The sequence below is a fragment of the Vombatus ursinus genome, unplaced genomic scaffold (assembly GCF_900497805.2).
Source record: "Vombatus ursinus unplaced genomic scaffold, bare-nosed wombat genome assembly UNPS02014798.1, whole genome shotgun sequence".
In the NCBI taxonomy this organism is placed as follows: Eukaryota; Metazoa; Chordata; class Mammalia; order Diprotodontia; family Vombatidae; genus Vombatus; species Vombatus ursinus.
Window position 1 is genome coordinate 61,160,707 of NW_020954576.1, and position 16,140 is coordinate 61,176,846.

General features: G+C 37.6%; 1 protein-coding gene across 7 annotated transcripts in view; it reads right to left on the bottom strand.

Annotated features, from left to right (window-relative positions):
- LOC114050137 (signal-induced proliferation-associated 1-like protein 2) overlaps window positions 1-16,140 on the bottom strand; it is a 257,408-nt gene that overhangs the window by 57,591 nt on the left and 183,677 nt on the right. For all 7 annotated transcript variants that reach the window (XM_027871725.1, XM_027871723.1, XM_027871722.1 and 4 more), the window contains exons 8-10: window positions 12,741-12,898; window positions 9,112-9,688; window positions 1,573-1,847 (exon numbers count right to left, since the gene is read on the bottom strand). In XM_027871725.1, coding sequence (XP_027727526.1) covers window positions 1,573-1,847; window positions 9,112-9,688; window positions 12,741-12,898 — 1,010 coding nt within the window. The remainder of the gene's footprint in view (window positions 1-1,572; window positions 1,848-9,111; window positions 9,689-12,740; window positions 12,899-16,140) is intronic.

Genomic DNA, 16,140 nt, shown 5'->3' on the forward strand with positions numbered 1-16,140 from the left:
AGGGGAAGCTACAGCATAAGCCAATTTTAACATGCCAAAAGTTACCAGAGCAATAAACAGTTATTAACAAGCAAATGTTATTAGACACTCATACTTCATGAACAAAATATAAATCAATGGATTGACGAGGTCTTCTCCTTTGGCAAAAGTATACAGCAGTCTGATGATAAACACTGTAACATTTATTGAGTAATACCACCTTTCTCAAAGACCATGCCAAAGAGAATAGCAATTGTGTGATAATTGCAAAATCATATGCCCCTTAGAAGGGAGGAATAGATGACGAAGGAAGCCTAATTGTAGAAACAGAAATGAAAAAAGTGCACCTTCCTGCTTAAAATCTGTGCTCCTATGTGATGCAGTACTATGTCCTAATTGGAAAAGGATGGCTCTTCTCAAATGGCTTTTTTAATGCCCCATGGCTCTACACTTCCTTCGTGTTTCAGCATGATTCTTAACTACAAGTATAAAAAAAATAGTTTTCATGATAGAAAAAGGGGCAGTGCCTACTTTCTTATGTCCTTACTCTCACTAAAGGTATTTTTTCTAGTTGCTTCTCACAATATTTACTTCTTCTCTTGGGAGAAAAAACATCAGATTTGAGACTTGCCAATCATGCAGACCTTTTTTCCAAAATTTAGACCTACTTAATGCAATTCTACTCATTTTACTTTAATTTTCCAGAGAATAAGTCACTTCCCAGTTCCGTTCAGTGCTTCTCTGAAAAGCAGGTACTGATTTCTTCTATCTCGTGTTTACAAGGACCTCATCAAGCAAAAAAGGAATCCCAGTTTTTCAGGAAAAGGTCTCTTGCCTGCCAAAGGCTGTTATGATCATAAAAAATCTGCTACTAGAAAAAGAAAGTAAAAGAGAATAAAAAAAGATAGTATGGCACTGAGTTTTTTCTTATCACAGCTAAGATTTATATGGGTCTTTTAAGGTTTGCAATTTATGTGTTTTATTACATTTGGATTTTTATAAAGAAAATTCATTCTCTCTGACCTTCGGTTTATTTCTCCTCTCATTTTTTATGTGGTACATTTCCCAGTACAGGCATTTTATATGATACGTGTCAAATAATATACACACATATGTGTATACACATACCAACAATAAATAGTTAGGGGACACGGAGGATAGAAGACTGGGCAGAGTCAAGAAAATCTGAGTTCAAATCTGGCAACAGACACTTACTAGCTATGTGATCTTGGGGAAGTCACTTCAACCTGTGTCTTCTTCAGTTTTGAATGTAAAATGAAGATAATGATAGCACCTACCTCCCAAGGTGGTTGTGAGGATCAGATGAGAAAATATCTGTAAAGAACTTAGCATAGCAGCTGACACATAGTAAGCACTTGTCCCCTTGCCCCCTTTCCCATTAAATTGTTTAGTGGGTTATGTTCTATTATTTACTCCATGGTAATTAAATTAAATTTGAATTGCTCTAATGGCTACAATCCAACCAATACTTTCCTTGATAAATATGGTAAAGAGTAGCTATGTGTTACAAGCACCAAGAGAACCAAACAATTAACACCCGGGAGTGTCATGCCTGGTCTCTTGGTCCCTTACCTTCTGGGAGATCCATCTTCATGAGGCTGAATGATGACTACCTTGACTGTCACAGACGTACGTAACAAATCAATCATCTGCTCGTGGGTCAGGGTAGCTACAGCTACTTTGCAGATCTCAACAAGGCGGCTGCCTTGGCGGAGGCCAGCCTTCCAAGCAAAGCCAAAGGGTTCCACATCTGCTACGATTCCTTCAAAGTTGACATGGAAGCCAAGTTGGCCCAGCCCATTCCTCCGCAATGTCATTTCCACGGTTTCACATCCTCGGGTCACTATCTAAAAGAGTACGAGATGGTTAAAAAAGCAAAATAAAAAACTACTATCCCCCTCAATAGCTCCCTTGAACTTATGGAGACACTCATTTTTAGAGCTGTTTATTGTGATGGAATACGGTGCCCATCACACACTAATATAGGGTCATCACTGCTTAGGCATTTGTAGATGACAAAGGTTTTCCTCTGTAAAATTCATTATCACAGGGATTTTTCAGATCTCTAAAATCTGGTATTTCGCCTCCCTTTCCTAGAGGTGACAGCCAGCTATCTACTTTCTGTAATATTTAAACACAAAGACAAAAGTATCACTTCACCATAACTGGAGTATCAACTACACAAAAAATGAAGTCAAAGCATATCAATAATTTGCTTCTTTCTAAGCAGATAAATATCTCACAGAGAAGCTGTGTTTCCTTATAATTCGCTGACCCACAAACTGAGAATACTTATAATGGGCTAACAAGACAATTTTCACCCTTCCTTTTTTGTATCAGTTTTATAGACCTGCACAGTTTTGGAAAGAAGTAAATTTATGTGTGATATGGGGAGGAGGGGATTTCTTAGTAGAAACTATCCAAAAGTAGGATGTAGGACAGGCTGTCTGGAAAGGTAGTAAATCTTCCTCCCACCTCAAGGGTGTCTCTAAGCAAGGACTGGAGGACCACTTGCTGGACGTGTTGAATAGGTGTTTCTCATTCAAGTATGGGTAAGAATAGATCACCTCTGATACTCCTTCCAGCTCTAACTTCTTTGTAATTTACTTGGCTTTCCAAAATAAAATCCTCTATTAACCAAAGTGTTAATGAAATGCAAAAATAGGGCATTTCTTCAAAGAATACAATATTACTTAGAAAATGTTGACAGAAAACATACAATATTGTCACACAGCTTTTTAATCATCCATTTAGTACAGTTAGGTTAAAGATAAACTTATACCCATACTAGGTGGTTAGAAATATTTTTTAAACAAAAATTGCTTATCTCACCCACCTTGCTTTCTCTTTTTCTATACTCTTATCACTGCTGGCTGACATAGTATAGGTGACCACCATCACGCTGGTTAGTGTGGGAAAAGCTGGTGAGAATCACGGTGGGCTCAAAGAATGTACAATCTACCTGCAAAGGAGGTCTCTGTGGACCATGTATCTGTACACAAAGATTGCCCATCAACACCCCTCCCAATTCCAATAAATCACTAAAAAGATCTCCCAAGGGAAGAAACTGACTCTGGATCCAGAACTAATGAGATGGAAAAGATCTGTGTCCTCCTCTCTTCCTCACTTTTGTTTCTTTTCCCAAGTTCAAGAACTCCAAAGCTGTCAATATTACAAAAACAGACAGTAAAATCTAAAAGTCCATTTTTTTATTTCATTAAGAGAACTGAAAAACTAATGATGCAATCCAATTAGTGTAAATTCTGCAAAATTCTACTCATTTTAGTTTTGCAGAGATTGCTGTCACTACAAAGTTTCCTTCAGTACTTCACTGCTCCTTCTATGACAAGGAGATATTGATTTCTTCTCATCTCTCATTTACTACCTAAGAGGGTAAAAGTATTGAGAAACTGGTGCTCATTAAGTAACACTTGATGATGATGATGGCATTAAGGCATCTGTAAGAAGCTCAAAGCTAGAAAACATCATGCACATTTCCCTAGGTTTGAACCACTGAATGAAGTTTCAGTTTAATAAGCAGTACATCTCCATGAGGCATGCTCTGAATGCCTACTGAGTTATTTTAATAAAAGCTACATCTGTATGAACAGGTGTGGAAAAGGGGCTCCATGTACCACCATTGCGTTGGCTGTTTCTATAGTTACCACTCCTCTATACATTATGAGTCACCTTCTCACACCTAGAAGTGACTGCTTCAGCATTAAAGAACTCTGGAGAGGAATTGCTACCCCTAGTTAGTGACTGAATTTTAAAAGGCTGAAGATTCCTATCTTTAAACCAAACTAATATAAAAGACATCTGCAATACTCTCATGACAAAGGCACAGAACAGATTCTGTACTTCAACCACATTCTTCCACTTTATTCCTTCCCTACCAATTGCAATTCTAATGGTGATACACTCCTTTAAAAATATGCGATGATGCCATTTTAAATTGAGAAGAATTATTCTCATGGAGCCCCCACAAGAAGTCAATCACACAAGCTTTTACAGGACCATATAATGAAAAATATGCACAGAGGCCGGTGACAACATATCCAAAATTACAAGTTAGTGAAGCCCCTATGTGAGTGACAATCCTGAGACTATAGGAGTCTCAACACTTGACACCATCTATGTAGAAATTTCTTGACACTAGTGTTATGTTAGATTCAAAGTGGAAAATACTATCTTCATTTCACAGCTCAAAATACTGATGCACAGAGGAGAAAAGACAAATTTAACCACATAGTTCCTTGATTGGTCAACATTACTGAATACCACTATCACGGTGAAAATGCTCCTTTTGGTTTTTAACTGTACTGTGCTCTTCTAATTCTTTCTGGTCTCTGAAAACTCTCTCCTTTTCCTCTCATCTACTGATTCTTGTTGTTAGCAAAGGCTCATCCTAGCCCCTTTGCATGTCTCCCATTTATTCTTTAATCTCTCCTTGTTTCTGTTCAGTTGTTTTCAGTCATGTCTGATTCTTCGGGACCCCATTTGGGGTCTTCTTGGCAAAGATACTGAAGTGCTTTGCCATTTCCTTCTCCAACTCATTTTATAGATGAGGAAACTGAGACAAATAAGGTTATATGACTTGCTAGGAAGCGTCTGAAGTCAGATTTGAACACAGGAAGATGAATCTTCCTGACTCCAGGTCTGGCATTCTATCCATTGCGTTACCTAGCTGCCTTAGTCCCTCAGAGAATCTCAATCACCCCATACATACATATACATATACGTGTGTGTGTGTATATAGTATATACACATATATATACAAACACATATATACACACGTATATTTTATATATAAAATATGTGTATATATTTATATTTATATATTTATACATACATATATAATGTATATGTGTATATATATACATATATATGTATATATGAAACAAGAGAGACAGAGAGGACTTTTGAAAAGATCCTACTAGCCCTGCTACTTTCTGATCCTCATATTCCTATCTGCATATGGGAGGTTTCCACTCAAATACTGTATAAATGCCTCAATCTTCAATGAAAAATTAGGTGCTTTGGCTTCCTGTGCCAATGAAACATTTCTTTACAATTAATATAGTTTTATCACTCTTACTGGAACTATAAGGTCAAATCTCAACCCTTCTCTTGATCTCATATTGTTTATCAAGGTCTGCTATTTTAGTTTTCCACAATGTCCCTTAAGTTTCACATCTTCTTTTTCCTTATCCATAGTTACCATAATGGCATGACTGCTTCATTTGAAGTCAAAAGACCTGGGATCAGATTATGCTCTGCCAACTTACTAGCTAATGGTTATAGGCAAGACCCTGGCCATCTGTGAGCCTTATGTTTCTTATCTCTATAATGGAGATATTGCCTGCCCACCCTACATCACAGGATTATTAGGAAGACATCACTGCAAAAATGGTTTGTAAGACATTAAAGTGCTACATAAACATCAGTTACCACTGCCCCAAATTTCTATTACCTACATTCATGGTAATTTAAATTTTTTCTTGTTTTAATTTTCAAGTTCTCCCTGATGCAATATATATTACAAACAAACTGGTAGCATAAACTTTGATCTATTATGCTCCCAGATAGCATGTCCCTCCCACACAAGCAAGGAAGGAAGTCTAGAAAACTATGAAATGGGGTCCAGGGGACAGTGAGTAGATGTGTTATACTGTAACCCTCTGGTGGTAAGCGTTGGTGAGATTAGTGTTGTCAGCAAGAATATGCAGTTCAGACATATACATGAGATATATCACGTCCAGGACAGTAACCATTTCCTTCATATTTTATACTTTTGGACACAAGGATTTCTGTGCAATGAAACTGGAATGGGTCTTTCAAACCCAGATTTCTCTGTGACTGATAGAAGAATAAAAGAAGAACGGGAAAAGGAGAAAGGGAAAAAAGGAAGAAGAAAAAAAAAGAAAAAATGAGGAAGAGGAATAGCTATACATTCGCTCTCCCCTAAACTGTTTGGATCTTGGTCTACATAATGAAAACCTACATATCTTTGGGGATAGGAATTAGACATGAGAAATATTATACCTATAGGGTTTTTTAAAATTTCTTGAACTGAACAAAGGAGCACATAGTAACAATTACTTCATTCTCTACTGTCATTATTAATCTATTTCTACTCAAGACCCAAACCAGAATACTTTAATTAGGTAAAAATGGAGCATAGCAAGAGAAAGTCTTAAAGCAGATGGGCAACTTTTTTTATAACTAGTACATGAAATAACAATGAGTCTTCTGAACATCTACTTCAACTTACTGACTTACAGGAATGCTTTTCTAAGACCTTCTTAAAGTATTGTCACTTAATGATTAATAATACATTAAATCTAGTAGGTGGGACACAAATAGATCTGCTGGATAAACATAAATAGGTAGTTGAATTTGTGAGTAAGGCATACGTATTGATGTAGTCAAAGTAGTCTCTGAGACTATTAATTACTTTCTGTGGGTAGACACAGTCATAGTAAGACTCTGTAACTGGCACAATTTCCAGATGAGTCCCTTGTTCTTTCTTGAAAAGATCTCAAAGCTTTCTCAGTGATTGCTTTTCTAATTTGGCTCCACCTAATCTGTTGGAACTCATTAAGCAAACAAATTTCCTTTATTATCCTAAAGGTAAAGGTTGGATTTATCCATTATCTTAGTCATTTGGGTCAGTGTGAATAAATGTCCCATCATCACTACGAGGGAAAGTATATTGTAGTTTCATATTTCTCTGGCAACAGTGCACATTATTTTCAAACTAAGTTGGGACTGTAGTGTTGAGAGTCCTGTATTTTGGATTTTTCATTTTGCTGTGGAATTTTGGATTTGGAGTGTGAGGACTCAAGCTCAAATTCTAGGTCTATTGCTTCCCACTTCTGTGTCCTTTGGGAAATCATTTCGCCAACCCAGCTTTGGGTTTTCTCATCTGCAAAATGACCAGTGTAGACACAATCTATGAAGTTTTTTCCAAATCTCAATTGTTTTTGATCAAAAACAAAACAAAACAAAACAAAAAGACTTAGGCCTGCCAGGATCTTAGAAATCATTTTGTGCAATTCTCTCATTTTATAACGGAGGAAGCAATTTCCAAAAGGTTAAGTGTCCACTCCCTCAGTAAGTGGCTGAGTTCCAACTAGGACAGAGATTGCTTAATTTCCCATTCAGTGCTTATCTCACTGTACAACAAATGGATCTGCATAAAAAGAGAGTAAAATAATCCGTTCCCCGCTACTCTATAGAGATAACTATAGCCACTGGGCACCAATGACTGGGACAAGGAATGATCAGCTAGGGCAAAAGAATATCTAAGTGGCTGTGATTAGGAAGGAAATATTACACATATGGACACAAGATGCACCTGTTTAAGATCCCCAGGACTTCTCATATGATGCAGGTTTATATTGGGGTCAATCCAAAGTCCTACCAGAGATCCACAGAATATGGAGCAAAGGAAGAAGAGGATAGTCCCTGGCAGGCCAAAGGATTCTAATATGCAATAAGAGTATTTTAGACTAAAATGCATCTCCTAGGACCTCACTGCTGATAAATGGGGTGGCTTGGGAGTTCACAAAAGTCCTCAAATTTCTTTGAGTGGGATTCAGCTCAGGCCTGAGATAATTCCCATATGGAAGATACGGACATGCTGAGCCCTCAAAACACCAACCAGCAATCCTCAAGGAGGTTGATGAGATGCTTCAGGGTCCTTCAGTATAGAAGCTAGTCTTCACTCCCTTCCCTCTACCATTTCACAAAGTGCCATATTGTGCCATTCACTCTCTAGATATCTAAAAACCCGAAACATTAAAGGAATTAAGTCCTGGGGTCCAAGCAGGAGGATACCAGGAACTTCCTGGAAAGAAATTTGTGGTTGATCTACACATACAGATGAGGTGAGAATAAATGTGAAAATAAATTTTGAGCTCTTTGGAAGAAAAGCTGTTCAATAAATTGTACTACTGTAATTACTACTGCAAAGGAAAAATCATGACAATTTCATCTCGTGACTGTCTTCTGAACAATGGGGGGGGGAGAAACATGCTCAACAAACTCTATGAATTATTATTACTATTTCAAGGTAAACACCATGATTATTTCAAGTTATTTTTGTCTCATTTGACAATGTCCCTTATTCACATGGGGACAGTGTCTTAGTAAGAGCAGTGTCTGGGTGCTTGAGTATTTGCAGCTTAAGAGTTGCTCTTAGCACTCGGAGATAAGAATGGGGGGGGGGGTCTTTCTGGAGATCCAAGTGATAACTGGAAGGTTAGGCCCAAAATTAATCCCAAAAGCATGCAGAAAAAATTTTATTAGTCCCAAAATGTTAGTCTTGGGTTGCATGGCAGGATGTTCTTTTCCAGGTCTCACTAGAGATGAAATAGGGCTATGAAGAATCTGGAACACCACAATCAATTCACTGTGAATCACTGAACAGTGACTAAACAATATTGATCCTCTAATGGCTGAAGTTGGAAGATGGATCTGCACCTTTCTTTCTTTTCCACATTAGCGTGAACCCAGTGACTCGGTGACTTTTGGGGTTCCGTGAAAACTATACTAGGTAAATGCTACTGCATCCTAGTGGAGACCAGAATTAAGTACAGATTGAGCTGACATCAGTAACCTCATTTCATTTGTAGCCTCAGTTAGATTAGCATGAAAGAGGTGACGATCATCCTGCCATACCCTGAGGTGCTGAGGGCACACACAGCCCCCTTCAGAACTGTCCTGATTCAAGACTGCATTGGCTGGAGTTGAGGCTGATAGATCTGAATGAGTGTGTGTCGTTTTCTTTTCAGACACCCTGTCTGACAGCCAGAGAAATAACAATTTTCATGAGAAATTACCAAAGGCAGTTGTTCCAGCTGAATCATTTTGAACCAAGAAAACTGTCTTGTCCAATCAGTTTATGGGGCTGTGCCCCTCCCTGCCTCCATTTACTCAGCAACTGCTCAAAATGGTACAACGTTTGACAGCTTTGCTTCTACGAGAAATAGTAACCACCTTGTCCTAAAAATTTTGTTCAGGGAGAATTCCCTGATTGGTCAAGACTGATTCTGGTACCGGAGGAATTAAGACGAAAAGCCTACCACCATCATGACATGTACTTACTCCTAATCTCTGAACAATTTCCCTTATATCATCAGTACAATTATCCACTGTAGACAGAAGAATACATTCTCCTCTTTCATAAAACACTTTGATGCTCATTAATCCAGATGTCCATCCAATAACATCTCTGCAGGAACAGTTGAATACAACGTTCTTGGTCTCCTTTTCAATCAACATGATAAACTCATTGGAGATTCCCAGGAGACATTCAATGTCTGCAGACCGGCCAAAGTCCCGTGCTATGACATTCCACATGATAGCCCCAACACTGTATAAATGAGCATCCTTCCTTGGTTTTACTTTCTCCTTTTTCTTTGCACCTAATGTAATGAAGCTGAACTTGACGGAGGTATCCACTGTAGCTGTAGTAACAAAGTTTTCTGCCAGATCTTTCAAGTATTCCTGCCTTGTTCGAGTGGCCATAGCGCGAAACTTTTCTGACTTGTGGGCTGAATTTTCAGCATTGATCACTTTGGCTAATAGGAAGTCCCTAAAAACTGCTGATTTTGGAAAAGTCACGCCTTTGGGAATCGGTGGACCAAATGGTGGTACATCTTTTGATCTTGAAACTCCAACACTGTAGGGCAGGAAAAAATAGAAAAGAAAAGAAAGTTAGTAATCAAAGCTTTCCATAGACTCATTTTCAAGTTAGCCCATCTGTCTCTCGAGCTCTTGTTCTACTAGTTTCTGGGCACACCAAAATTTTCAGTTTTAAGTTCTCTATCAAAACTATTCAAGTAAGATAACCAAGCTACTTGAGGATTACTTTACTTGTGACTCAAAATAGGAAGGTTATTCTTTTCAGTGTTCCACCCCTTTCAAATCTGGTTGTTATCTGTAAAATGAGGCCTCAGAGTCAAGGAGAAAGATTGTGAGTACACACACTGGTTGGTTTGGGATTGGGAATTCAAGTATGGACTTTAGGGGACAGTTAACAAGGAACACATTTGTTTGATCACTGGAAGTACCCATGGGAACCTGAAAGAGTATGTGCCATTTCAAGTAACATGATGATAAGCTGGGGCAGTTGCCCCCCTAAACCTGGGTTGTACAAGCATAGATTCTACCATCAAAGATCTGTACCATCCATTAAGCCTAGTCTAAGGAAACATCTCAATTCACGGTAGTAGAAAAATCAACTAAAAATATTTTTCCCAGCCATCTATAATTCATAAGCTGACTAGGAGAAATATTAACAAGAAAACAAAACACTTCAGTAGTAAGAATAGTTCTATAGTCTTCAAATTTGGAAGAAAGTGGAAGGAAACTTTTAGAGACAGAAGATTTAGCAAACCAGTTGGCTGTTAGGTGGTGGGTGGTGCTGTATTAACTTAGAGGTATTTCACCTATAATGTAATATTTTATCTGTAATATAAAATACTTGTATTTTCCCTGTAATATATTTTACGGGTAAAATGCTATATTACCAAAATGTACTCCTCACATCACCAATGATAGTTGTTAATACAACAAATATTTATTGATGCTATAAACTGCATGAGTTACAAAGATGAGTAGAGAGGTCTCCTGCCTACAAAGAATTTAAAATCTAGCTGGGCTGGGGGAATGGAAAGAAATTGTACATGTAAACAAATGACTACGATATAAGGAAGAACATGATGTGTTCTAAGAATGATTCAAATAAGTTAAGGCAATGCAGAGAGATCAAGCCTGGTGGGAAGACATAAAAAAGAGTCACAGAAGAGACAGTATTTGAATTAGACTTTGAAAAAAATGGTAGGATTATAAAGGGCTTAAATACAGAGAAGGAATGGCAATGAGCAAAAACATGGAGGTAAGAAACCATGGAGACATGTGAAAGGAGAGGTTTATATAATGAAAAAAACATGAGAGAGAAAGGATGTTTTATGACCAAACTGTGGAAGGCCTTGAAGGCCACAGTGAGGTGTTTTGACTTTATTGTGTAGCTAATGAGAAGTTGCTACGGTTTTGGAATAGTCGAAAATAGCATCTATTTTGTCCAAATAGCATTTAACAAATAACTGCATGCTTATAATTTCCAGCCTTTTGGTTGGTCAAGTCTCTCTTTGCACTTAGTTGTTAAACCTATCTTCTTAAAGTGCAGGTCTGACCACGTCACTCAATACAACACAGTCCAGTGTATCTCTACCACCTCCAGGAGCAAACATAAAAATCTTCTGGTGTTCAAAGCCCTTTTTAACCTTCTCCCTCCTACCTTTCCAGTCTTCGTATACTTTATTCATGCCCAGATACCTTGAGATCCAGTGACATTGCCTTCCTTGCTATTCCTCAAAAATGCTACTCCATTTCTCTATTGTAGGCAATTTATTGGCTGTCCCCCATTCTTGCAATTCTCTTCCTCCTTCCTCATCTCTGACTCAGGGTCCTTCAAATTCCAGCCCCAAGAAGCCTTTCCAAATTGCCCTTAATGCCAATGCCTTCCCTCTGTTTATTATGTCCAACTTATCCTGTATATATCTTCTTTGTACACAGATAGCTTCATACTGTCTCCCTCGTTAGACTCTGAGCTCCTTGAGAGCAGGGACTGTCTTGCTTTTCTGTGTAGCTCTAGCACTTAGCATAACACCCAGCACACAGGCAGTATCTAACAAATGATGGCTGACTGAACCATTCTTTCCAGCTTTTCTCTTTCTGTTGCCAATTAATATCTCTGGAAAAAAACAAACAAACAAACCCCAAACTAGTCATTTCTCCATTTTCATCATCGTGGAAATGCTGGAAGAGGTGTTTGGTTTTGATAGAGGAGAATGGGTAGTAGTGGAATGAAAGCATTTGAGTAACTTTTAACATGGTACGTATGATGATCTTTACAAATTATTTCTTGGTTAAAATTATGTCTTATCACACTCTCCGCTCATGTAACTTTGAAAACATGATGTCATAACAAGGTCAAGGATTGATACAACTACTGAATTTCAAAGAAAACTATAGATTTTTTCAATGATATGAGTAAAGTTGCATTTGTTTTGTAAGTGATCAATATGAATGTTTGTTAGGTAGAATCTGTATTTTTCCTACATGTAATTTAGGGGCTAGTTCTGGGTATTTTGGGTTTGTGTCCCTTTTTTAGGCTATAAAATGCATGCTCTAGTATTTTATCATTCATTTTTCATGAAATGATGAGTAAGACTGAATTTTGCTCAGGGCTATACCAATAAAATCTTGTCTGTGACTCTGAACAAGCTGCCTGGTCTTGTATTTAATTTGATGACTCTTCTAAGTTTGTGTCAAACTATCATACAGAAGTTTTCAAGAAGAGTGAGTTGCTTCCCATATCCTCGGTCTTATGTCAGAGTAATGTATGATCACTGCAGTACAGTTGTTTATCCTAATTAATGGCCCTTTCGTATATTTTAAAGGGCTGAAAGTAGGAGGAAAAGAAGTAACAAGAGGCACAATCACAAGAAGATAAAAAGAAGAGGCATATGTGTATTTGGGGAAATTACTTGATTTGGAATTTGGTGTGTTCCTCTTAAGATATTTTATTTTTTTAAGTGCAAAAAATGACAGAAAGGAATCTATAATTAGGAACCAAGTAAGAATTTGGGGGAATAAAGGGAAACAGATGGTGAAAAACACGACACAGAAACCAAACTAACCAAATAAATTAAGGCACACAGACTCACCTATAACACACATTTTCAGTGCAAGGATTGTGCACCTTGACAATAACAAAGACGTGCTGAAACTGAGATCGGATATTTTTTGGAGTAAAAGGAAGTGCTCCAGGCTCTTGGAAGACAATGGTAACGATGTCATTTCCTATGTGCCTTTTCCTTAGGAGCTATACATAAGAAATGGACACACAAAGAAAAGCAAATTATGAATGGAAAGATTTCTTCATACATTTTTTTAAAAAACTGCACAATTCATTGATGTTGATTTCAAAAACATTACTCAGAAAACAGAGCTATTCTTTAGAAGCTAATTGCCACAAGCTTAGCATTACCAGAGGAAACTGGGTTGAAACCAGAGATCTACGGAAGCAGCTGACAGAAGTATTCAAGTTTATACTTCTAACTTTTGAGTTCAGCCTAGGCAATCTATCTCTTGCTGATGTTGCATTCAGTTTCTTCTCATGTTTATAGCCCTTATGTGCAATGTAAGGTCTTTGAGCACAGGCACAGTTTTTGTTTTGCCTTTGTATCTCATAGTTTTTGGCACAGTATCTTACCCATGCAAGCACTTAATAAACGCCTGTAGAATTGGATTTAAAAAAAAATTAGCAGGACTTCCTATGATTTCCTAATTTTTACTAGAAGGTAAAAAGTGAGGTAAATTTTCATTTTTACATCTAATTTCTACATCTATCCAGTTACATTTCATTTTTAATCTAATTTACGTGTATATTGCAAATTTCAACTTCCTTTCATCTTCTGTTCCATTATTTAATATAAACTCATTAGAACTAAAATGACTAACAGGCAAACAGACCAGTCTTTCATCCTTACTTTTGTGGAGGGCATCATCATCCTTCTAATCATGTAGGATTTACTCTCTTCTCTTCGGTCTCCTCACCTCCCATTTCCAATCAGTCTCCGAGTCTCACAGAGACTTCAACATAGAGAAATCAACATTTCTTACATCTGTAGTCTTTCTTCTACTTAAAAAGCCAACACCTTAGTTTTAAGTCCTTGACACCTATCCCTAGGCTATTACAATAGCCTCCTAACTGGTGTCCTGGTCCCCAGGCTCTACCTTCGCCACTATATCTTCCACACAGCTATGAAATTGATGTTCTTAAAGTATGACTGTCATTCTCTTGCTCAAAAAAACATCAGTTGTGAATTTTCTCTAGGATAAACTACACAAACTCCTATTTGGCATTTAAAGTCCTTCACAGTCTGGCTTACCCAAGTTCACTGAATTTTATTCTCTTTCATGAACTACATTCTAGCCAAAATTGTCCAATTATTCTCCATATACGACACTCTCTCCCACAGTCTCTAAACCTTTGCATGGACTTTCCTCCATACCTAGAAGGTACTCTCTCCTTATAGACGTCTACCTTGTAGAATCTCTAGGTTTTTCTAAGGATCAGCTCAAGGGCCACTTCTTAAATGAAGCCAATATTGATACCCCTAGAAATTCTTTTGTATATATTTATTTACTTCATGCTGTTCCTCCCTAACAGAATATAAGCTCCTTGAGGGGAAGGAATATACGAATTTTCCCTTTTTTATTACCAGAATCTAACACAGTGCCAACCCAACACACAGTTAAAATATTGTTGCATGTATCTCTATTTGCCAAATATTTAACAATTAAGTTTCTAAAGTGATTAACTATTTTGTTTTTGTAATAAAAAAGCTGTTCTCTCATCACAGACTTCTAGGAAGCTCAGTCCAAATACTTATGATGAAAACAAAATTGCCATAGAATTCACCATGATTAAGACAATGAACATGTGAAAATGACTTCACTGTCTCAGGGCAGAGTTTGAGATTTTTAAAGCAGAGGTCATAAACACAGATCCGAATAATTAATAGAACTTATAAGGAACACAACTTTGAATCACTACCTAGAAATTTAGCTAAAATATGGTCTTTAAAATTCCCATTAAACTTAGTAGCAAATCAGGTCTCACGTCTTGTAGGATAAATTAATCTAGGATACTGTCAGGTAATTGACAGATAGAAGAAAAATAATTATGCCACAAACATGCACAAATTTAAGTAAACAAAACTCTCTTGATATCCTTGTCCCCCCATCCATGTCTCCCTCACCAACTCGGTCAAATGATTCAGATATTCCATGTGGACAAGGGAAACTAAGTTCCAGGTATGATAAATGAATGGCTTCTTGACAGCAAAAGCAGACCCTTCAACATACACTTTCTAGGTACTTTTTTTTTAACCAAAGCCAATCCCTACAGCCACTCATCCTGTCCTCCATTCAGTAAATTTAACACAAACGAATTATCAAACTGGAGAGGAAAGAATGAGATCATAGCTGTCAGGGCCAAGAAGCAAATTGTGGGGGTTCCACCTTATAGGCTGACAGTTGTGTTGTTGTTCCACATCCAGCAACCCTTTCAATTAAACAAAGATAGCAGGAAAACCAACTCATTAGGATATACATTACTGCTATTCCTATCCAATTACTCTTCCTCATTAAGGTAGTACTTGTGCCCAACTCTGTACTGCTCCACAGGGGTATTTAAATTGCAAGGTAGAGGAAATGGTAAGGCCGGTTACCTTGACAACATACTGAATCCATATTTCTCTCTCTCCAAGTACATTATTTTCCTTTGTAAAATGGGACAAAGGATGTCTTGAAGAGGTTCTACCTGAACTAACTGTAGGCACAGGGCACTTCTCAAGGAGAGAGAGCTAATTCATAAAGATAGGTAAATTGAAAGTTCTTCTGCAGATTAGCAAGGAAAACTAAGACCTTCTACGTTGCCCACATGCCCTACATAGGGCAGCCAGTACTTTGGAAGGATGATTATATGAAGAAGGCAACTTGAGGCACTGCTTAATGTTTTAAAGACTGTATCAAGCACAGAGCATCTTCAGTGGCTCTTGGGCTTTTCAAATGCAAGCAAATATTTTTGTCAGAACTAGTATGTTGACCAAAGAATAGTTCCATATATTCTGTCCAGTTAAAGAGAAGATAGAGGGAGAGACTGTAGTTACCTACACCTGTATGCACTCAAGAAAACTAAGAAGAATTAATCCTTCATGTACTTTCTGACAGTTATTAAGCAACCTTCTGCAATAATTTCTTTGAGAACGTAGATAAACAGCATTGTTTTGTTTTCCCTTTGTGACCTAGGTATCATCCACAAAACTTCAACATAATAAGGAATTTCATTAACTTCCACACACACTCAGGCACACTGAAAGGGTAACCTTGATAAACCTTAATTGACATCTGAGAGATAGCTGAGATGTTGGAGAAAGAACGCTAGCCTTGGAATCAGAGGATATGAGTTCAACTGATGCTACAATGACCTGTCAATTATAGGATCTAGGCATATCAATCTCTCTGAGACTTAGTTTCCTCTTCTCAAAGATTCCTTCT